The sequence below is a fragment of the Haliotis rufescens genome, unplaced genomic scaffold, assembly GCF_023055435.1.
Source record: "Haliotis rufescens isolate VD_foot unplaced genomic scaffold, xgHalRufe1.0.p SCAF_11, whole genome shotgun sequence".
Classification (NCBI taxonomy): domain Eukaryota; kingdom Metazoa; phylum Mollusca; class Gastropoda; order Lepetellida; family Haliotidae; genus Haliotis; species Haliotis rufescens.
Window position 1 is genome coordinate 41,861,549 of NW_025963791.1, and position 24,793 is coordinate 41,886,341.

The 24,793-nt window shown below is 40.5% G+C and overlaps 1 protein-coding gene and 1 long non-coding RNA gene across 4 annotated transcripts in view; both read right to left on the minus strand.

Annotated features, from left to right (window-relative positions):
* The window catches only part of LOC124142276 (transmembrane channel-like protein 7), a 78,297-nt gene extending 62,520 nt beyond the window's left edge, over positions 1–15,777 (minus strand). The window contains exons 1-2 of one of the 3 annotated variants that reach the window (XM_046510651.2): positions 15,232–15,777; positions 12,207–12,324 (exon numbers count right to left, since the gene is read on the minus strand). In XM_046510651.2, coding sequence (XP_046366607.2) covers positions 12,207–12,257 — 51 coding nt within the window. In that variant the 5' untranslated portion in view covers positions 12,258–12,324; positions 15,232–15,777. Of the gene's footprint in view, positions 1–8,032; positions 8,135–12,206; positions 12,328–15,231 lie in introns of those variants that run through there. The other 2 variants (XM_046510650.2, XM_046510653.2) reach the window with 2 other exon arrangements.
* Positions 4,260–5,429, minus strand: LOC125378035. Its single transcript, XR_007219993.1, has 3 exons — positions 5,321–5,429; positions 5,115–5,217; positions 4,260–4,897 (listed from the first exon to the last, which is right to left on the minus strand). It is a non-coding gene; the product is annotated as an uncharacterized LOC125378035 (long non-coding RNA).
* Positions 15,778–24,793: the final 9,016 nt, after the last annotated feature.

A 24,793-nucleotide genomic window follows, 5' to 3' on the forward strand; every position in this document is an offset into this window, starting at 1 on the left:
TTAACACCGCACTCAGCAATATTCCAGTTATATGACAGCGGTCTGTAAATAACTGAGTCTGGACCAGACAATTCAGTGATTAATATGAGCATCGATCCACGCAATTGGGATCGATGACATCCATCAAACCAAGTCAGCGAGCCTGACACCTCTCTCAGTCCAGTTAGTCATTTCGGGAAATATCAATAAAACACAGCTCAGCATACACCCTTGACTTACTCCACATGAGTTCTATGGAGATTTAACAACTTGTTAGGTGGTTTCCCCCATAGAGACTGGTATAGGTCAGCAGACTGGTATAGGTCAGCAGTATGGCTGGTGCAAGCATACCACTTCATAAAAGTACCTAATATTTGTCTGTTGGTTATATCATCAAAATATATGGAACATACATTCGTCACAAGAATGTGACAAGTATTTCCGTATATTGTGGCAGCTTATAAACCTTTCAAGAAATGTAAAAATAGTTTGTTATAAAAAAATCTAAAAACTCCCGAAGACATTGATGGCTAAATGGTACAAGTTTACTGTTTTCTGCGCAGGATTAACGGGGTTGAGAATAAAACGTCAGATTTGGGTTTGTTCCGTGTAGGTAACTCTTACCAGTTCAAACTCGAATGTGTACCTGCTTATATTTACCAATCACATCCGGGCATCATTAAGCGCTGCGTTCTATCCTACTGCCAATAGTTATGTGCAAACACAATTGTCATCCAAAAGTAATAGTCACATCTGATTTAATTTCCAAACACCATTCGGAATTCTGTGTTTGACAACATAACAACCACTGTTTGAAGTATTTCGTCAAAAATATTGTCGATATCCCAATCTGGTAAGCTGTCAATTTTCTGATAAAGTAACACGTGACTTTGGAAATTGCCGGCGATCATGCCTTACCGTCGCAGAAGCTATCAGAGAGAGTTGGGTATGGACTCTGCTTCTTTCTCAATCGGCTCTCCGCCATAACGTCCACGGAATTCTTGCTCCAAAGGCGACGGAGGTCGCAAATAACGGGCGTAGCATCTTCGTAAGACTTCAACTCGCTCGGTGTTTGCACGCACTTTTTGTTGACAGCGACCACGTGCTCGCTTCGTTAGATCGGTCACGTGACATATGATGCTAAGTGAAATTGACAAGCGGAGTATGTGGACTATTTGCATATCTCGTAAACTGTGTTGACAATGGTGCATCATTAGATCACTGCTCCCGGCATACCTGTTAAATGATTAATGAATTACAGCGTGATGGGATGGGATATGTGCACACCAAATTGTCACTATGTACAAACTTAGAGGTACACACTATGCTTATTGACAGAGTGACAGTGTAAAGTTATTCTTGAAAAAGAACATTCTAATAATGTTTCGGTATTTTTTTTATGTGTGTAGTTAAGAACTTGTAATTGAGTTATATTAACTGCTTCTGGGCTGAAGCAATAGAGTAAATATTGTTGGTTGAACAGGCTGAACAGACATCATTGTGTGTGTATACATGGCTGGGATTGACCGCTGACATCGTGAAGTGGGTTCTCTGACGTGGAAATGAGGTGTGCTTGACGCGACAAAATTGAAATAAACTTTCATAATGAACCCACGACCTTCGTGGTGGGTGTACGTTCGTTATACAGCAGCTGCACATTTAATTACTCCACCGTTGAAATTAACCATACAAGGAAGTTTTACGAGTATGAACAAGGACGATGGTAACGTCTGCCAATAGAACCTGTCTACAGATATTTTGCCGATGAATGTCATTATCTATTGTGTACATACTTTGATAACTAATGCAAATTGTACCGACCTTCTGAAACAAAGCATCACTCCAAGTATTAATAACTGACATAATTCCATAATTATCATTCTGTGACGTCATAGTACACGTCCACTTTCAAGTAAAACCGCCGTCTTTGAATACTAAATGTCTTATAAACCTCAATACTCTATTTGTGACAAACTGATTAACAACAGAGGGCGTGTGACAGTTCTGGCTCTATCCACAAAGCGTCTATAGTGCAACGACAGTCGAACGTGCATCTTTAACTGTAGAGTTACGAGAGTCTCTGTTTTGACATGTACATTAAGACGCCTGGAGATACCGTTGACAAGACACTGGAGCTTTGTCTTGACGTCCTTTTTCTCAGCTTCCCACGCCGCTTTGTACTAGTTTCATAACATTATTGACTCAGAAGTGCAGCATAAAATGCTCCGTTTGTAGTCCCCCAAAATGATATTCTTGGCACCCAAGAACACGGAGACTAAACTTTCCAGCTGATGGGACACTCTTCCTTGGTGGTAGATCCCCGGCCACATCATACCAAAAGACGTTCAACGATGGTACTTGTTGTTCTCCTGTCTGGCGCTCGGCATTAAGGGACTAAATCAAGGACTGCTCGGCACGGAGTCAGTATACTGTGTCTATTCATGTTAAACTGCGGCACGGTATCTCAGTGGTCTAGCGCTATAAATCGGCATCAGTCCGGACTAGCAAAAGCAGCCACACACACACACACTTGCATGCACGTCGCTATATAAGTGCAATAATCTTGTACGCGACGTTAGACCCTATTTAACATCACCTCGCTTTGGTGTAGGGGATGTCAAATACTTCCACTGTTTTGGACTCAGAATGGAAAGGTGAAACAAGGTTTCATCCATAGTCACAAATCGTTGCAAGAACCTTACTGGATCAGCTTCAAACAGAGCTAGATTATCACGAGACATGTTGCGGTTTTTTTTCAGATGTCAAAAACTTTGGAACCCAACGAGCTGATACATTCTTCGTTGCCAGTTTCTGTGATAATGGAATGGAGGCATTCGGGGAGTGTCATTAAAGGACAGTGTCAAGGTTCACCTTCCCACGCTTCAACACCGCTGTCTGCCTCTTTACTGTGGCACAGGAAGGGGCATCCTTCCTCAACGCTGTACTCATATCTTTGTGGATGGAGTTTAGTGTACATCCCGTTTCCGGCAAGTACTTGATCACTGCCTTTCCTGAAATTTGTTCTTTTCCCAAAGGACACTGCTTATGTTACTGACTTACTGCGGCACAATTTGCTCATTTGATTCTTTTTTTTTGTGGATAGAACTTTCTTAAACTGCGAGACCTTCTCAGTGGTCTTTTGGGATAGAGCGTCTGCCCAGAAAGCGAAGGTCGGTGCTTCTATGCCCCGCCGCGTCATGCCAAAATACGTTAAAAAATGGTACTTGTTGTAACCGTGCCTGGTGCTCAAACAATGACTGGTCGGGTCTGAGACGAAATAATGTGGTATGGTATCTGAGTAGGCTAGCACTGTAAAACCGGCGTTAGACTGGAGTGGTAGAGTATGTTGGCTGGTTGGTTTGTTGTTCAACGCCGCACTCAGCAATATTCCAGATATATGACGGCGGTTTGTAAATAATCGAGTCTGGACCAGTCAATCCAGTGATTAATATCATGAGCATCGATCCACGCAATTGGGATCGATGACATGCATCAACCAAGTCAGCAAGACTGACCACCCGATCCCGTCAGTCGCCGCTTACGACAAGCATAGTCGCCTTTTACGGCAAGGATGGGTTGCTGAAGACCTATTCTTACCCCGGATCTTGACGGGTCGGTATAGTGTGTGTGTGTGTGTGTGTGTGTGTGTGTGTGTGTGTGTGTGTGTGTGTGTGTGTGTGTGTGTTGCGCCACCAGAATGAAGAATTTACGTGCAATGATCTCACCCCAAACTGCTAATATTTTAAATGTTTTGTGACGGAATGATTTTAACAACAAAGGGAATTTGTTAAGTCAGTATAAAACGCCATGTCCACAGCCAAACGACTTCGTCGACGATATTATCCCCTGAGCTCTAGATGTATTGATAAAATGATTAAAGGCACGCGAAAGTGCACACTCATATCTTTCTGTACTGCACGTGTTCACAATACCGAACTATACACATTTTAACACTATATGTTCATTATACGTGTCGAGAAATATATCCCAATATGTCCCAATAATTGCAGGAGAAATCACATTTACATAGGCATCTTCTTTCACCACTTATAGAGTATAACGTCTCTATAAACTAGCTGTTCTCTCCAAATCCAATTGAAGCATCCAAGTGGTCAACTCTCAACCCACTACATTGGTAGGTTAGGTCAAGTAGGATAACATTGTGGCTTGTGTTAGATACGTACTTGGCCTGTTTACTGTTGACATCATGGGTGTTAACATCTCCGATTAAACTAATTAAAAAGATTAATATGAATATAGATACATATGATACACATACACTCTAAACCCAAGTGTTCCACTTCTGAACACTAGACAGAACACATGGATGTAACACTTTTAGAACGCGTCCATGTGTTCTGAAAATATTCTGAACGTTGATGTTCTCGACCCAGAACAGGAGTGTTCTACAAACATATTTAGAACGCTTCAACGTGTTCTGACGATGTAACGCTTTTAGAACGCCTGTAAAGTGTTCTGGACCGAGATTCAGAACACTACACGTTCTCGGACACGTACTTCCACATTACTGAAACGACAACTCATCGTGTGTGTCGAATACAATTTACCCGATGTTTTTCAAGGTGTAAGAATTTAAACCATACACCCATGCATATTCTCTGGCATAAAATCACACGGACGAAATTCTGAACTGCAACCATGAATTCTTTATTATATTTGTTTGGGATGATCATGGATATTCAAGTCACTTATGAGTCAGAGTTCTTCATGAAACATTACAAACTGTTGTGTAGCAAATTGAAGCATACTTCCATACTTAAGATAACTTAAGTTTCAAGCGCATGTACTTCGCAGATGTTTCTTGTGGGTAAATATCCCCAAAGGACGATGTTCGTAACAGCGACATGACCATCGCAGGCTTCAGGAAACTTCATGTCAAATATGACTCCCCAACATCCTACAACACAAAACATTTATTTGATCATAGTCATATAGTTATCAAACTCGTACATATTACATAGGACATTCTAACAAATGTTCGTTAGTAAACCCAAGATTACCGTGACATTTGTTTCATTATTTATAGGTTGCAAAATGTTTTGCCAAAAATGTCATTTGACTAACAAAGTTACCACTTACTTGGATAAAGGTTAGAGCAAAATATACACAAGTACCTTCTTATTTGATCTGCAAAACCTTGTGTCTTTTCCTCCTTTGTGTAGACGTGTGCCCTGTGCAATAATTTCCATGGATGGTACTGATTATCTGCAATGCACCCTGAAATAGAAACAACAAGACTGATTCTCTAAAATATTTCACATAAAATAGCCAAAAACATGTCCTGTGAAGGTTTAGTTCTTTTTGTTCATTACATACTTACACTACTCTCTGCTGATTTCGATGCATTGTCGATGCTTGCTGATCATGCCCTCGGATCCCAAATTAGATGTTCAGAGATTTGTTGCACGTAGCCCGCTTCGCACTATGGCGATTCATATAGAACCTGAAATATATATTCATTTTATTTGAACATCATTCAAATAAACGGAAACGTTCAAATAGTGACACTTGCAATTTGGATTGGAATTTCATCTCATAATTTATAAATAAAGCGTGTGGAACAATGGCAGAAATGACAGTCAAAATGGCGAGTAATATGTCGTCTGCTATGCGTTTTGTAAGGGGCCGGTTTTACTTCGTTGGGATCAGCATATGAATATATCGCCGAAATATTACATTATTTTAGGTACGTATTAAATATGAAACAAAAGTATTCCTAGATGGATACTTACCCCAGACACCTCAGATCATAGGAAATTGTAGCGCCAAATACATGCGACGTCACGCCAGTTTCTCACATAACGGATGTGAATCACAGAGCATGGACAGCTTTGAATGCTTGTTAGAAAAACAGAACACCGATGTTCTATTAATGGAACACGTGTTCTCGCATATAACATTATAGAACACAGCAGAACACATGCGTTCTAGGAGAGAACGCAGGCGTTCAGCAAATAGACCGTATATGTTCCAGAGCACCCATTAACTCTTTCAACACCAGTCAACCAGAAGTGTTTACTGCTGGGACACCGAGTTCCCAGAGACTCTTGTGTGATAGATGAAGCCAATATTTATCAAAGAAAATACCTGCTTCTAAAATATATTTGCTACTACATGTTATACACCATTTGAAAGGTCTCATCCTATGGTTTATAAATATGAAAGTTATGTTTTTCACATTATTTAAAATAATGCATTTACAACTTAATTAAATTCGTTGTAAATAAAAAATGTACGCTAACACGTTGTTAACATCCAGATTAAGGACCAAGGAAGTGAAAACTTGACGATTTTCGGCAAATATATGATTTCATAATATCCACGTACCTATTTCTGTTTTATTTTCATTGTTTACGTAATTGGAAAATCATTTTAAAAAGAATTATAAATAGTTTCTGTCATCACCCATTTCCCGATAACAGCGACTGTCCGCTCAGTAAAATGAAGAAATACCCCCGTTTTCGAGGTTTCGTTTGAATAACACGTTCGTCGAAGAATGGCATATGACACATCGCTGGAAAGCTTATTCCTTCATCTACACGCTCGTAACATCGACTGGTGTTTTTTCGTTGTTATAACAAGCGATTTCATTGGATTAAAATTGGTTTCTAATGACGCTTTCTTGCTGAAATCTGCTACAAGTTTCGTGATTGGTCAATTTTGAGCACGTGACCTCAGGCAGCCAATCAAATTACAGCTGTGATACCAAGCTCGTGTTCGATAAATTACAGAAGTTTGCGAAAGAAATTTGTTAAATCGTGTTATTCTGAACGTTTTGAGCAGGAAATCACGATATATATTAAAAATATGGAACTTCGTGAATGTATCGTGCTAGGTTACGAGCTGTGACAAAGAATTTTCATGCATATATTTTTGCATTAAACATCGTGTCCGAGCCGAGAATTCAAGGCGGCGAAAGCCGAGATGTCATTTGACTTACATTACACGCGATCGCACGAAAAGATGGAAATAATAACTTAGATGTAAGTTTGATTACTTTTAGATATATTTTTGTTGATTTTATTTATTACTTTGTATAATATATTTAAAGATTTGTTTAAAACTTCTTTATTTTCCTCTTTGACGTGTTCGATGTGGACCAGTAGGCGAAATGTGTGTCCGAGAATTTTATTTTCAATAACATCGCGGGAAATAGTGAATAATTTTTTAATTTAAAGATAAAAAATGTTAAATTGAAATTGAATATGTATTTCAGACATTGTGAAATGTGATAGATTTAATAAATGAATGATATTACAGGTAGGTCCATAAAAATATATACTATTTTGACGTGACTACTGGCTTGGCCGGATAACCGGCCTGCGGTGTCTGGGGACTCGATGCTTCTTGGCCGGATAACCGGCCTACGGTGTTGAAAGAGTTAAAGATCCAGCTAAAATTAGCCATCAGAATGCCAGTGTTCTGATACACGTAAATGTCCCCAATGCAAGCAAGTTATTTCCATGTATTAGCAATGAGTTGTATTTCAGTAATGTTTCTTGTTGTATTTATTCAGGCTACATATGAGTTATTATTAACACAAAGTATGCCATGTTTATAAACTATTTATTATTCATCAAACTCAAAATATAACCCTTCTTATACACATTTTCTGTTTGACATACCAATCTACCAGCCTCTCTTCTTCTCAAAAATAAATATTCCGAAAACACAAATATGATGGTCGAATTTAAATTTGTCTAACAGCATTCAGCACATTAACTCTGCTAATGTGCATGGACTTCTCCCAGGAGAGAACACACGCGTTCTACATCAGATCACAGGCGTTCAGCAATAGAACACGTGCTGCACGAATTAGAACATTCGTATTCTGTGGCAGAACGTATGGACGCGTCCAGTGTTCTATATTAGAACACATAGATTTAGAGTGTAGATCACATACAATATGATCAGATTTATATACCGCCCTACTCACTCGCGATGCATGCCAATGGACTTGCCGTGATTTACCATAATTTCCATTGGATACACAGCCTGTCCTTTGTATTTACATTAATTAAAGAACTGTTACCTTTGGCGTCACATCTGTCTGAAAGATCCAACTTTGCGTCGCCCGAGTAGCGAATGTCGGATCTACTGCTCATTTCGAGAGTGATCGTCCAACAGATCGAGACGTCGGTTATTTAGTTGATGACAAGCCAAGTCTTCAAAACTACATTCAAGTATATACCCACGGAGCAGTCATTTACATAATTCCCACTTTACATTGTACATAGTGGACGCACAAGTCGTAGGTACACCTGTGCGTTATCGGGTGGAGTAGTCGGGAAGAACTGAATAAGAAAGGCTTGAAGCCGACAGTACGTGCGTGAGTTTGAAAGCGGCATAGGTTTGTTTGTTTGTTGGTTGGTTGTTTAACGCCGCACTCAGCAATATTCCAGCTATATGACGGAGGTCTGTAAATAATCGAGTCTGAACCAGACACTCCAGTGATTGACATCATGAGCATCGACCTACGCAATAAGGATACGATGAAATGTATCAAGCAAGTCGGCGAGCCTGACCAATCCCGTTTGTGCCTCTTACGACAAGCATAGCCGCCTTGTACGGCAAGAATTGGTTGCTGAAGACCTATTCTACCCCGGATGTTGACGGGTCGTATAGGTTCGTCACTGCACTGGAATAATGCAGATGCGACGTTAAATTTTAACTCACTCACTGCACTGGACGGGGAGGAAGAGGGGAACGCGCGTCATCATCACCTTGAAACATTTTGCGGTAAGTAATATTCAAGCAATATCACGTCAGCCTGTATATTATCAAGCCTGGGCCAAATAAAACAGTGAATGAGTGAGTGAGTGAGTGAGTGAGTGAGTGAGTTAGGTTTAACGCCGCTTTTAACATTATTCCAGTTATATCACGGCGTGTCAGCTTAATGTGGGAGGAAAATCCGAAGTGATGCAGGTCTCAGACGTTTACCACTTCGGTGAAACCCACGAGCACGGGTATGGTGCTGACAAACCTAGAAACATAATCGGGGCGAACCGGGATTCAAAACAGTGAATGACATTATACTGCGTAACTGCAATGTTGTTAAAAGCGGCGTAAAACTATACTCGTTAACGCGCTCCTTCGTATATATTGTGTGTGGGACGTCGTCCAAGCTGTTACAGATCGTCACAGTGTATCTGGGCCTTGACACACTGTCGCACGTAATTCTGCGTGTATAATGCCATGGCGTAGAAAATGTGAATACAAATCACATTGTGAAATAACTTTTATTGAAGGCATGTTTTATGAATGAATAGATCGCGCACCTTTACGATTCTTTGTATCAAACTCTGAAAGAAGCTTCCTATAATGGGGAACTAGTGAGGCAACAGAGGACACAGTCAGAGCCGTCAGGATCACACCCATCAGGAAGTAATACCCGGCCCCCTTCGTGTCGAGCCTTGTGACTGTCTGCTCGTGGGCTCTACCAGCGGTAAACGTCTATACGGCCTGCATGCAATACTGTGGGTTTTCTCCAACGGCAAACGCCGTGATAAAAACATACTGTTCAAAGCGCGTTAAACCTAAAACACTCGGCCCGATCTCATTAAAGTCAGATCATAGTTCTCGCTACCGCTAAACAAAACTTTGGTAGCCAGAACTAAAATCGTATTTTAATGAATTGTACTGGTCCATACTTTAGTTCATATTAGTATTGTCTTGATAGCTTCGAGTTTAATCATCGGGTCTACAGTGGTGATATTCATAGTATGGTAACCGTCCCTTCTTCAAACTGTTTGTGGGGTAGAATAGGTCTTCAGCAACCCATGCTTGCCATAAAAGGCGACTATGCTTGTCGTAAAAGGCGACTAACGGGATCGGGTGGTCAGGCTCGCTGACTTGGTTGATGCATGTCATCGATCCCATTTGCGTGGATCGATGCTCATGATGTCAATCACTGGATTGTCTTGTCCAGACTCGATTATTTACAGACCGCCGTCATATAGCTGGAATATTGCTGAGTGCGGCGTTAAACAACAAACCAACTAAAATCAAACTGTTTGTTGATGAACGTCGCTTTCAGCAACTAACCATCTATATGACGGCGGTCTGTAAATAATCGAGTCTGGACCAGACAATCAAGTGACTGACATCGATCCACGGTATTGGGATACGATGACATGCATCAACCAAGTCAGCGAGCCTGACCACTCGATCTCATTAGTCCTCTCTTGCGACAAGCATTGTTGACTTCAGTCACATGTTACGACAACCATGGGTTGCTGAAGACCATTTCTAACCCGGAGCTTCATGGAAACATTATGAGGGAACAAATACACTTAATCAATGACAATCTCATTTTATGCAAGCGCTTTTGCTGTGCGTTACAGTAAATAAACGGTTGTTTTTATAGTAGATGTGTGACATGAGACGGACTGCATGCTTTAAATAACACTTGACCAGAGGCTGTCTATGGTGAAGTACCCCAGGACCACATCCAGTTAGTAACGAGTGTGTGGCATGGTTTCGCACTCATGGCCAGGACACGATGCAGAATCACACCGGCCCATCAATTAAGTGTATACATTTATTACCACAGGCAAAAGAGTCCTTGTGCTAGATATTGCAATATTTCATATTCATATCACATTGCAAGTTTATTTGCGTGAGTACATATGTTGCATTTCTTGGCCAGGCGGCAGTACGAATGACTGTGCTAGAATTTTAAGTAATGTAGTGTTTTGTGTTGATATACTGTTTAAGCACCTTGTACTTGTAATGTGTACTTTTTTTGTTTTAATTTGTGTCTCATAGGCCATGTTTGCCTGACAATGTACATCATTGTATTCAGTATTGTAACTTCGTGATTGTGCACTGCGGGACACACAAATAAACTAGTTTTCTTCTTCTGTAAATGTGTTCTCGTGATTCAAGCATAGTTTCTTTTTGCACGTTGCAACAAATCCATAGCATGCCTAATTTAATTTAATGCTGCTTCTAGTGATCAATCACTGATAGAAATCTGTGATCCTGTACCATGCTGAAGGTTATTTGGCAGTACTTGTTAGACTGTTCTGATCGCCGTTACATAGCTGTAATATTGCTGAGTGCGGCGTTAAACATCAAGCAAACAAAACGAAATGATACGCGAACTTGGAGCAGCCTGGTTCTCTGGGTATGCTCCGCTGGCGCAGTGTTTCGCCAGCGCAGCATACCCAGAGAACCAGGCTGTGAAGAGGGGCATCACGCATTCGTCATCACGCGGACATCGGGGCAACATTCAAGACGTGATCATCTTCTGCATGACATCCTCAATGCTATTGGCCCATTAAACATGTTCATGTTTGGAAGCCCTGTTTTATTGTACGTATAGGGAAAACAAAGCAATGCTAAACAGTCACTCACTCACACATTCACAACTTCTGAAGTACACTCTGTGCTAATTACTCCGGTACAAGAACTGTAATTGCTCAACACGTAACCGCTCCTGTGATTGATGGAAATTACCAGTCAATTATATGTATTTGTGACCTCATGGATTGTACGCCTTACAACTGCCAGGACTTCACATTAAAAGCGACAAAACCCTTTCCATATTCAATAGAAATCTCTGCTAAAAGCAGAGTCGATCGTACGATTCCGACTATATCATGTACATGTGTTTATGAATCACTATCAAATAGTGATCATACCAGGTGCTCGCAAAAATGTGAACGTATCCTGCCCCACCGGCCACCCGTCATAAACAAAGGCAAGTCAACACATTCACTGTTATCTTGCATTAACCGAAAAGAAATATATTATGATATATACATAGAGGTATTCTAACATTGTAACAACAGTGTTATTTTAATTCGTGTTCTGGCTAGCTTTAAGGAAAGTAAAACCAGTATTAGGACAATGTTTTCACAGCAACAATGATACCCATACAGTGATACTACGTAGGTGAGGTTGGCCATGGTGTACATAATAATAATAATAATAATAATAATAATAATGAAAACAAATGTTAACGACGACAACGATGATGGGGATGGTGGTAGTGATGCGGATGACGACAACGATGAAGGGGATGATGATGACGACGACGACAACAGTGATGATGGGGATTGTGGTGATGAAGATGACGATGACATCGATTGTGGTGGGGGGGGGGGGGGGGGGGGGGGTGTTGATGGGGGATGATGATGTTGATGATAATGACGTTGATGGCGATGCAGAAAACGATAATGGACCACGACGATCTAGCTCACCTTATCTGATGACAGGTCCAGTGAGGGACGCTGCGTGGTCCTCCTGCTCATCCTGCGACCGCCTGCTGACACCTGCTGATCTGTCCCCAGTGTACATACAGGGCTTGTGTAGTATAGTCTGCTGGAAACAGTAGGAGCACATCATGTGTGACACTGTAACATTTAGACTGCAGCTCTCATTTTCGTGATATACGTTTAAGGCTTGTTTGATTGTTTGTTTGTTGTTTAACGCCGCACTCGGCAATATTCCAGCTATATGAAGGCAGTCTAAAACATAATCGAGTCTGAACCAGACAATCCAGTGATTGACATTATGAGCATTGCCCAACGTACTTGGTATACGATGACATTCATCAACCAAGTCAGCGAGCCTGACCAGCCAAACCCGTTAGCCGCCTGTTACAAGCATAGTCGCCTTTTACGGCAAGAATGGGTTGTTGAAGACCTGTTCTGACCCGGATCTTCACGGGTGACGTATTAGGCAGTTGTTGTATTCAAGATTGTCATTAAGAAACATGCTGTTTTCATTTATTAGAAGGGGGCACGGGAAGGCCAAGTCGTCTAAGGCGCTGCAATTCAAGTGCAGAGTTGCGTCCCTTGGGCACGCCAGAAACCTATGATTGTGAGTTCGAATCCCGGTTCACCCCGATTATGTTTCGAGGTTTGTCAGCACCATACCCGTGCTCGTGGGTTTCACCGAAGTGATAAACGTTTGAGACCTGCATCATTTCAGGCTTTCCTCCCACATTAAGCTGACACGCCGTGATATAACTGGAATAATGTTAAAAGCGGCGTTAAACCCAACTCACTCACTCACTCATTTATGAGAAAATATCACAACCGACACCCAATCATTATATATTTGGTTTGTTGTTTCACACTGCCACTTTGGACCAGACTAACCATTCACCGAAAGCATGACCACCGATCCACAAAATTGGAGAATGATGAATCAGCCGTCATCGAATCTGACCACCCGATCCTCATCAGCCTCTCCTTTGCTGCCAAGCATGGGACACTGGGGGTCTGTTCTACCCGGTGACGCCCCCGGGAGAGGGTTTTGTTTGTTTGTTGTTTAACGTCACACTCAGCAATATTCCAGCAAAATGACGGCATTCGGTAAATAATCGAATCTGGACCAGACAATCCAGTGATTGACATCATGATGATCGATCAGCAAAACTGGAATACGATGACATGCATCAACCAGGTCACCAAGAAATTTACTCGCCTCTTAACACAAGCATGGGCTGCTGGCGATCTAATTCGTACCCCGAATACCCGCGGGTACCGCGAGAGAGAGAAGGGGTTGGTTGACAAGTTCGGTGGCGGGGAGGGTCTTGAGAAACAAACACAATACGGGGAAATCATGAATGAAATGGACAGTTACAACAACGGCAGCACAGTCTGCATATTAATTACACTTACCAAAAAATATTTTGTCAATTGCCGTCGGTAAGGATTAGGAACAAAATTGACAACTATTTTAAGGGGGAATTGCTGAGGGAATGCAATGGCGAGATGGATGGAGTGGTACACTATCTGACACGATATTTGATTGCTAATCACGATAACGCAGTTTCAATACTGTAACAAGTCTGCGTCCATGGCGAACATGAACATACAAACGATGAATGGGGGGGGGGGGGGGGGGGGGGGGGGGGGGGGGTGGGGGGGGTGGGGGGGGGGGTGGGGGGGGTGTGGGTGGGGGGGTGGGGGGGGTGTACCCTCATTGCCGTAAAGACTCCAATCAGAGACCATATAATAGAATGCGTTATAAAATACTTTTGATATCGGAACGGCTTTTTCTTCACACGCCCTCGAAAACTTACGCTTGTGGACAGACGTCATATTTTCATTTCCTATCTTTTTCTTTGACTGAATCTTTTTGGGAGGTATTTACCAACGGCTTGGTAGCGGTAACATCACTGTCATTCTATTTAGACCAAGAAAATCTTTCTAATCCGCTAAGAGACGTCCTTTTATTGGATTGTCGCTGGTCGTAGTCGGAGAAATCTCGGATAAGGGAATTAACTCTTACCCCGGATATTATATAATACTGTTTACGTGGTTACCAGAATGGTCAGTCGTGAATGTCTGCGCATCTATTGCGCATCTGCAGCGGTACAGAGAGGTTAACAGCAGGGTGTCGGGGTGTATCAGTTACATTCCAGACCGTAGCGCTGATGGTTTATGATAAACTGTTGGGGAGGGCCGTCCCTCTATTATATGGTCTCTGCTCCAATCCACAATAAATGACTTGTCCCTGTACTCGACATGGAAAAGCTACCAGTCGTACCTGGTAATATTAACATACATTACGTCACAGACATCCGTGACATTTATCAGTCAACACACATGACACTATCAGTACGGCGAGGTGAAACTATAAAATGATAAACACAATCTAGATCTCCCGACTATTAAGTATGCGATTAGAAGTGGATGGATCTCCAAAGACGATCTCAAATATATCCAGGAAGACAATATATGTACTTGCAGGCCCGTTGGCTATTTAACAATCTGAGCTTTAATAGCAAAATTCCACAATCGTCTGCAACAAGAGATCAAACATGCATTGATGGCAACCCAATAGGAACTTGCGAATCAGCTGTTCCGCCATTGTGCGGTGTAAGCACGGATGTACAATCACATTAACTATACACCCTAGGTGTACATCAAGTTACATGTTTAACAATACGACTGGACACTGCAGTCCGTGTTTAACTCCATGCATTACAGCAATGGGTGTTTGAACAGTTGTGAGCTGTGAATATCTCGTGCTGACATGACAGCGGAAGTAGTGACTGCTGTGGAGAAGCAGACGACATGTTTCGCAGGTACACGGGGAACCTTCCGTAAACACTTCCATAATTACACTGCTGTGCTTTACGGCATAATAAAATGTCTGCAATTCAATAATTACCAATAATCCCATAAATTGACGTAATTGGCATGCAGTTACATCTGTACCTAACTGACCTAAATTCAGCCACCAAGGGTCAAGGTCATTATTTGAACCTACCTGAAATTACAAACCGTCAAAGCCTTCGCTCAGTTTGCTGTGGGTTGTTCCACGAACCATGTGCATCATCATTTGAAGTGTTGATCCATGTAATCACAAAACGTTCTTAAAGAGGAGAATTCACACTGAACGTTAGTATCGTATACCGATCCGTGCAGTGTTCACTTGAGTGAACAGTCCCGTGCTGTACGTCCTTGAAGCGTGACAGTGATTGTGGTCACGGTTCGTAGAATGTGACCTGTCTGGCGACTGCATTGACAAACAGCTGAAGACTCAGTACAGTATGTCGTCTAAGACTATCCCCCGTGACTTGTTCTAGCGCCGTCACTGTCCGTGACTCAAGCAAACAGTAACTTCCTCAAACATCACGTCCCCGTGCATCCGCGACAGTCTGACAATTATTCGCCCACTCCAGAGCTGACGTTGATTAGACCTCATTTTCAGCAGCTTTTCAATGTGCTGCTACATCCAGATCACATTAATATTGCATGCACGGAGAGCACAGCGCTGAATATAAACATGTTCACAGGAGAGCGCATGTCTCGTTTGTGTATGATGCAGTTGAATAGGTACACTAAAGCTATATGACGGTCCCTCCACATTATAATGTCACTTAATACATGATGTATAGTCTGACAATGTTTACATATTCGTAAATGGAGCTGTTACATTGGTTACACCCTTTAGCAGTGTTACAGCGTGACACTCCTGACCTGGTTGCTAAGGAAACCCATCTTCTCCCGGTGAAACCATGAGTGAGGGAGTTGGTGTTCGCGCCGCCTGTAGCAATACTCTGTCAATATCACCACAGATGGCTTGACACATTGTACCTATGTGAGCAAACGAACCTGGCTCTTTGGCGCGACGAGTGAACGCTTTAACTTGGAGCCTACCCTACCGTCCCGAGGTGCAGTTCTATACATGTACTGTATGGTGGCAGTTCTATACATGTACTGTATGGTGGTAGTTCTATACATGTACTATATGGTGGTAGTTCTATACATGTACTGTATGGTGGCAGTTCTATACATGTACTGTATGGTGGCAGTTCTATACATGTACTGTATGGTGGTAGTTCTATACATGCACTATATGGTGGTAGTTCTATACATGTACTGTATGGGGGCAGTTCTATACATGTATTATATGGAGGCAGTTCTATACATGTATTATATGGTGGCAGTTCTATACATGCACTATATGGTGGTAGTTCTATACATGTACTGTATGGGGGCAGTTCTATACATGCACTATATGGTGGCAGTTCTATACATGTACTGTATGGGGGCAGTTCTATACATGTATTATATGGAGGCAGTTCTATACATGTATTATATGGTGGCAGTTCTATACATGCACTATATGGTGGTAGTTCTATACATGCACTATATGGTGGCAGTTCTATACATGCACTATATGGTGGCAGTTCTATACATGTACTATATGGTGGCAGTTCTATACATGTACTATATGGTGGTAGCTCTATACATGTACTATATGGTGGCAGTTCTATACATGTACTATATGGTGGCAGTTCTATACATGTATTATATGGTGGCAGTTCTATACATGTACTATATGGGGGCAGTTCTATACATGTACTATATGGTGGCAGTTCTATACATGTACTATATGGTGGTAGTTCTATACATGCACTATATGGTGGCAGTTCTATACATGCACTATATGGTGGTAGTTCTATACATGTACTATATGGTGGCAGTTCTATACATGCACTATATGGTGGCAGTTCTATACATGTACTATATGGTGGCAGTTCTATACATGTATTATATGGTGGCAGTTATATACATGTACTGTATGGTGGCAGTTCTATACATGTATTATATGGTGGCAGTTCTATACATGTACTATATGGTGGCAGTTCTATACATGTACTATATGGTGGTAGTTCTATACATGCACTATATGGTGGCAGTTCTATACATGCACTATATGGTGGTAGTTCTATACATGTACTATATGGTGGCAGTTATATACATGCACTATATGGTGGCAGTTCTATACATGTACTATATGGTGGCAGTTCTATACATGTATTATATGGTGGCAGTTCTATACATGCACAATATGGTGGTAGTTCTATACATGCACTCTATGGTGGTAGTTCTATACATGCACTATATGGTGGCAGTTCTATACATGCACTATATGGTGGCAGTTCTATACATGTATTATATGGTGGCAGTTCTATACATGTACTATATGGTGGCAGTTCTATACATGTATTATATGGTGGCAGTTCTATACATGTATTACATGGTGGCAGTTCTATACATGTATTATATGGTGGCAGTTCTATACATGTACTGTATGGTGGCAGTTCTATACATGTATTACATGGTGGCAGTTCTATACATGTACTATATGGTGGCAGTTCTATACACGTATTACATGGTAGTAGTTCTATACATGTACTATATGGTGGCAGTTCTATACATGTAATATATGGTGGCAGTTCTATACATGTATTGCATGGTGGCAGTTCTATACATGTACTATATGGTGGCAGTTCTATACATGTACTATATGGTGGTAGTTCTATACATGTACTATATGGTGGCAGTTCTATACATGTATTATATGGTGGCAGTTCTATACATGTACTACATGGTGGCAGTTCTATACATGTACTACATGGTGGCAGTTCTATACATGTACTATATGGTGGCAGTTATATACATGTACTACATGGTGGCAGTTCTATACATGTACTATATGGTGGCAGTTCTATACATGTACTACATGGTGGCAGTTCTATACATGTATTACATGGTGGCAGTTCTATACATGTACTATATGGTGGCAGTTCTATACATGTACTATATGGTGGCAGTTCTATACATGTACTATATGGTGGCAGTTCTATACATGTACTATATGGTGGCAGTTCTATACATGTATTACATGGTGGCAGTTCTATACATGCACTATATGGTGGCAGTTCTATACATGCACTACATGGTGGCAGTTCTATACATGTACTATATGGTGGCAGTTCTATACATGTACTACATGGTGGCAGTTCTATACATGTATTACATGGTGGCAGTTCTATACATGTATTATATGGTGGCAGTTCTATACATGTACTATATGGTGGCAGTTCTATACATGTATTACATGGTGGCAGTTCTATACATGTACTATATGGTGGCAGTTCTATACATGCACTATATGGTGGCAGTTCTATACATGTACTATATGGTGGCAGTTCTATACATGTACTACATGGTGGCAGTTCTATACATGCACTATATGGTGGCAGTTCTATACATGCACTACATGGTGGCAGTTCTATACATGTACTATATGGTGGCAGTTCTATACATGTACTATATGGTGGCAGTTCTATACATGTACTACATGGTGGCAGTTCTATACATGTACTACATGGTGGCAGTTCTATACATGTACTATATGGTGGCAGTTCTATACATGTACTACATGGTGGCAGTTCTATACATGTATTACATGGTGGCAGTTCTATACATGTATTATATGGTGGCAGTTCTATACATGTATTATATGGTGGCAGTTCTATACATGTACTATATGGTGGCAGTTCTATACATGTATTATATGGTGGCAGTTCTATACATGTATTATATGGTGGCAGTTCTATACATGTATTACATGGTGGCAGTTCTATACATGTACTATATGGTGGCAGTTCTATACATGCACTATATGGTGGCAGTTCTATACATGTACTATATGGTGGCAGTTCTATACATGTACTACATGGTGGCAGTTCTATACATGCACTATATGGTGGCAGTTCTATACATGCACTACATGGTGGCAGTTCTATACATGTACTATATGGTGGCAGTTCTATACATGTACTATATGGTGGCAGTTCTATACATGTACTACATGGTGGCAGTTCTATACATGTACTACATGGTGGCAGTTCTATACATGTACTATATGGTGGCAGTTCTATACATGTACTGTATGGTGGCAGTTCTATACATGTACTATATGGTGGCAGTTCTATACAGGTACTACATGGTGGCAGTTCTATACATGCACTATATGGTGGCAGTTCTATACATGTATTATATGGTGGCAGCTCTATACATGTACTACATGGTGGCAGTTCTATACATGCACTATATGGTGGCAGTTCTATACATGTACTACATGGTGGCAGTTCTATACCTGTATTATATGGTGGCAGCTCTATACATGTACTACATGGTGGCAGTTCTATACATGCACTATATGGTGGCAGTTCTATACATGTACTACATGGTGGCAGTTCTATACATGTATTATATGGTGGCAGTTCTATACATGCATTATATGGTGGCAGTTCTATACATGCACTACATGGTGGCAGTTCTATACATGTATTATATGGTGGCAGTTCTATACATGTATTATATGGTGGCAGTTCTATACATGCACTATATGGTGGCAGTTCTATACATGTATTATATGGTGGCAGTTCTATACATGTACTGTATGGGGGCAGTTCTATACATGTATTATATGGTGGCAGTTCTATACATGTATTATATGGTGGCAGTTCTATACATGCACTATATGGTGGCAGTTCTATACATGTATTATATGGTGGCAGTTCTATACATGTATTATATGGTGGCAGTTCTATACATGCACTATATGGTGGCAGTTCTATACATGTATTATATGGTGGCAGTTCTATACATGTACTATATGGTGGTAGTTCTATACATGCACTACATGGTGGCAGTTCTATACATGTATTATATGGTGGCAGTTCTATACATGTATTATATGGTGGCAGTTCTATACATGCACTATATGGTAGCAGTTCTATACATGTATTATATGGTGGCAGTTCTATACATGTACTGTATGGTGGCAGTTCTATACATGTACTATATGGTGGCAGTTCTATACATGCACTACATGGTGGCAGTTTTATACATGTATTATATGGTGGCAGTTCTATACATGTATTATATGGTGGCAGTTCTATACATGCACTACATGGTGGCAGTTCTATACATGTATTATATGGTGGCAGTTCTATACATGTATTATATGGTGGCAGTTCTATACATGTACTGTATGGTGGCAGTTCTATACATGTATTATATGGTGGCAGTTCTATACATGCACTATATGGTGGCAGTTCTATACATGTATTATATGGTGGCAGTTCTATACATGTATTATATGGTGGCAGTTCTATACATGTACTATATGGTGGCAGTTCTATACATGTATTATATGGTGGCAGTTCTATACATGCACTACATGGTGGCAGTTCTATACATGTACTATATGGTGGCAGTTCTATACATGCCCTACATGGTGGCAGTTCTATACATGTACTATATGGTGGCAGTTCTATACATGCACTATATGGTGGCAGTTCTATACATGTATTATATGGTGGCAGTTCTATACATGTACTATATGGTGGCAGTTCTATACATGTACTATATGGTGGCAGTTCTATACATGCACTTCATGGTGGCAGTTCTATACATGCACTACATTGTGGCAGTTCTATACATGCACTACATGGTGGCAGTTCTATACATGTATTATATGGTGGCAGTTCTATACATGTATTATATGGTGGCAGTTCTATACATGTACTATATGGTGGCAGTTCTATACATGCACTACATGGTGGCAGTTCTATACATGCACTACATGGTGGCAGTTCTATACATGCACTACATGGTGGCAGTTCTATAGATGCACTATATGGTGGTAGTTCTATACATGTATTACATGGTGGCAGTTCTATACATGTATTATATGGTGGCAGTTCTATACATTTATTATATGGTGGCAGTTCTATACATGTATTATATGGTGGCAGTTCTATACATGTACTACATGGTGGCAGTTCTATACATGTACTACATGGTGGCAGTTCTATACATGTACTATATGGTGGCAGTTATATACATGTACTACATGGTGGCAGTTCTATACATGTACTATATGGTGGCAGTTCTATACATGTACTACATGGTGGCAGTTCTATACATGTATTACATGGTGGCAGTTCTATACATGTATTATATGGTGGCAGTTCTATACATGTACTATATGGTGGCAGTTCTATACATGTACTATATGGTGGCAGTTCTATACATGTATTACATGGTGGCAGTTCTATACATGTACTATATGGTGGCAGTTCTATACATGTACTATATGGTGGCAGTTCTATACATGTACTACATGGTGGCAGTTCTATACATGTACTACATGGTGGCAGTTCTATACATGTACTATATGGTGGCAGTTCTATACATGTACTGTATGGTGGCAGTTCTATACATGTACTATATGGTGGCAGTTCTATACAGGTACTACATGGTGGCAGTTCTATACATGCACTATATGGTGGCAGTTCTATACATGTATTATATGGTGGCAGCTCTATACATGTACTACATGGTGGCAGTTCTATACATGCACTATATGGTGGCAGTTCTATACATGTACTACATGGTGGCAGTTCTATACCTGTATTATATGGTGGCAGCTCTATACATGTACTACATGGTGGCAGTTCTATACATGCACTATATGGTGGCAGTTCTATACATGTACTACATGGTGGCAGTTCTATACATGTATTATATGGTGGCAGTTCTATACATGCATTATATGGTGGCAGTTCTATACATGCACTACATGGTGGCAGTTCTATACATGTATTATATGGTGGCAGTTCTATACATGTATTATATGGTGGCAGTTCTATACATGCACTATATGGGGGCAGTTCTATACATGTATTATATGGTGGCAGTTCTATACATGTACTGTATGGGGGCAGTTCTATACATGTATTATATGGTGGCAGTTCTATACATGTATTATATGGTGGCAGTTCTATACATGCACTATATGGTGGCAGTTCTATACATGTATTATATGGTGGCAGTTCTATACATGTATTATATGGTGGCAGTTCTATACATGCACTATATGGTGGCAGTTCTATACATGTATTATATGGTGGCAGTTCTATACATGTACTATATGGTGGTAGTTCTATACATGCACTACATGGTGGCAGTTCTATACATGTATTATATGGTGGCAGTTCTATACATGTATTATATGGTGGCAGTTCTATACATGCACTATATGGTAGCAGTTCTATACATGTATTATATGGTGGCAGTTCTATACATGTACTGTATGGTGGCAGTTCTATACATGTACTATATGGTGGCAGTTCTATACATGCACTACATGGTGGCAGTTTTATACATGTATTATATGGTGGCAGTTCTATACATGTATTATATGGTGGCAGTTCTATACATGCACTATATGGTGGCAGTCCTATACATGTATTATATGGTGGCAGTTCTATACATGTATTATATGGTGGCAGTTCTATACATGTACTATATGGTGGCAGTTCTATACATGTATTATATGGTGGCAGTTCTATACATGCACTACATGGTGGCAGTTCTATACATGTACTATATGGTGGCAGTTCTATACATGCCCTACATGGTGGCAGTTCTATACATGTACTATATGGTGGCAGTTCTATACATGCACTATATGGTGGCAGTTCTATACATGCACTACATGGTGGCAGTTCTATACATGTATTATATGGTGGCAGTTCTATACATGTACTATATGGTGGCAGTTCTATACATGTATTACATGGTGGCAGTTCTATACATGTACTATATGGTGGCAGTTCTATACATGTACTATATGGTGGCAGTTCTATACATGCACTATATGGTGGCAGTTCTATACATGTATTATATGGTGGCAGTTCTATACATGTACTATATGGTGGCAGTTCTATACATGTACTATATGGTGGCAGTTCTATACATGCACTTCATGGTGGCAGTTCTATACATGCACTACATTGTGGCAGTTCTATACATGCACTACATGGTGGCAGTTCTATACATGTATTATATGGTGGCAGTTCTATACATGTATTATATGGTGGCAGTTCTATACATGTACTATATGGTGGCAGTTCTATACATGCACTACATGGTGGCAGTTCTATACATGCACTACATGGTGGCAGTTCTATACATGCACTACATGGTGGCAGTTCTATAGATGCACTATATGGTGGTAGTTCTATACATGTATTATATGGTGGCAGTTCTATACATGTATTACATGGTGGCAGTTCTATACATGTACTACATTGTGGCAGTTCTATACATGCACTACATGGTGGCAGTTCTATACATGTATTATATGGTGGCAGTTCTATACATGTACTATATGGTGGCAGTTCTATACATGTACTACATTGTGGCAGTTCTATACATGTATTACATGGTGGCAGTTCTATACATGTATTACATGGTGGCAGTTCTATACATGTACTACATGGTGGCAGTTCTATAGATGCACTATATGGTGGTAGTTCTATACATGTATTATATGGTGGCAGTTCTATACATGTACTATATGGTGGCAGTTCTATACATGTACTACATTGTGGCAGTTCTATACATGCACTACATGGTGGCAGTTCTATACATGTATTATATGGTGGCAGTTCTATACATGTATTATATGGTGGCAGTTCTATACATGTACTATATGGTGGCAGTTCTATACATGCACTACATGGTGGCAGTTCTATACATGCACTACATGGTGGCAGTTCTATACATGCACTACATGGTGGCAGTTCTATAGATGCACTATATGGTGGTAGTTCTATACATGTATTACATGGTGGCAGTTCTATACATGTACTGTATGGTGGCAGTTCTATACATGTATTATATGGTGGCAGTTCTATACATTTATTATATGGTGGTAGTTCTATACATGCACTACATGGTGGCAGTTCTAAACATGCACTATATGGTGGTAGTTCTATACATGTATTACATGGTGGCAGTTCTATACATGCTCTGCATGGTGGCAGTTCTATACATGTACTACATGGTGGCAGTTCTATACATGTGCTGTATGGTGGCAGTTCTATACATGCACTACATGTTGGCAGTTCTATACATGTGCTGTATGGTGGCAGTTCTATACATGTATTATATGGTGGTAGTTCTATACATGTATTATATGGTGGCAGTTCTATACATGCACTACATGGTGGCAGTTCTATACATGTATTATATGGTGGCAGTTCTATACATGTACTATATGGTGGCAGTTCTATACATGTATTACATGGTGGCAGTTCTATACATGTACTATATGGTGGCAGTTCTATACATGTACTATATGGTGGCAGTTCTATACATGCACTATATGGTGGCAGTTCTATACATGTATTATATGGTGGCAGTTCTATACATGTACTATATGGTGGCAGTTCTATACATGTACTATATGGTGGCAGTTCTATACATGCACTTCATGGTGGCAGTTCTATACATGCACTACATTGTGGCAGTTCTATACATGCACTACATGGTGGCAGTTCTATACATGTATTATATGGTGGCAGTTCTATACATGTATTATATGGTGGCAGTTCTATACATGTACTATATGGTGGCAGTTCTATACATGCACTACATGGTGGCAGTTCTATACA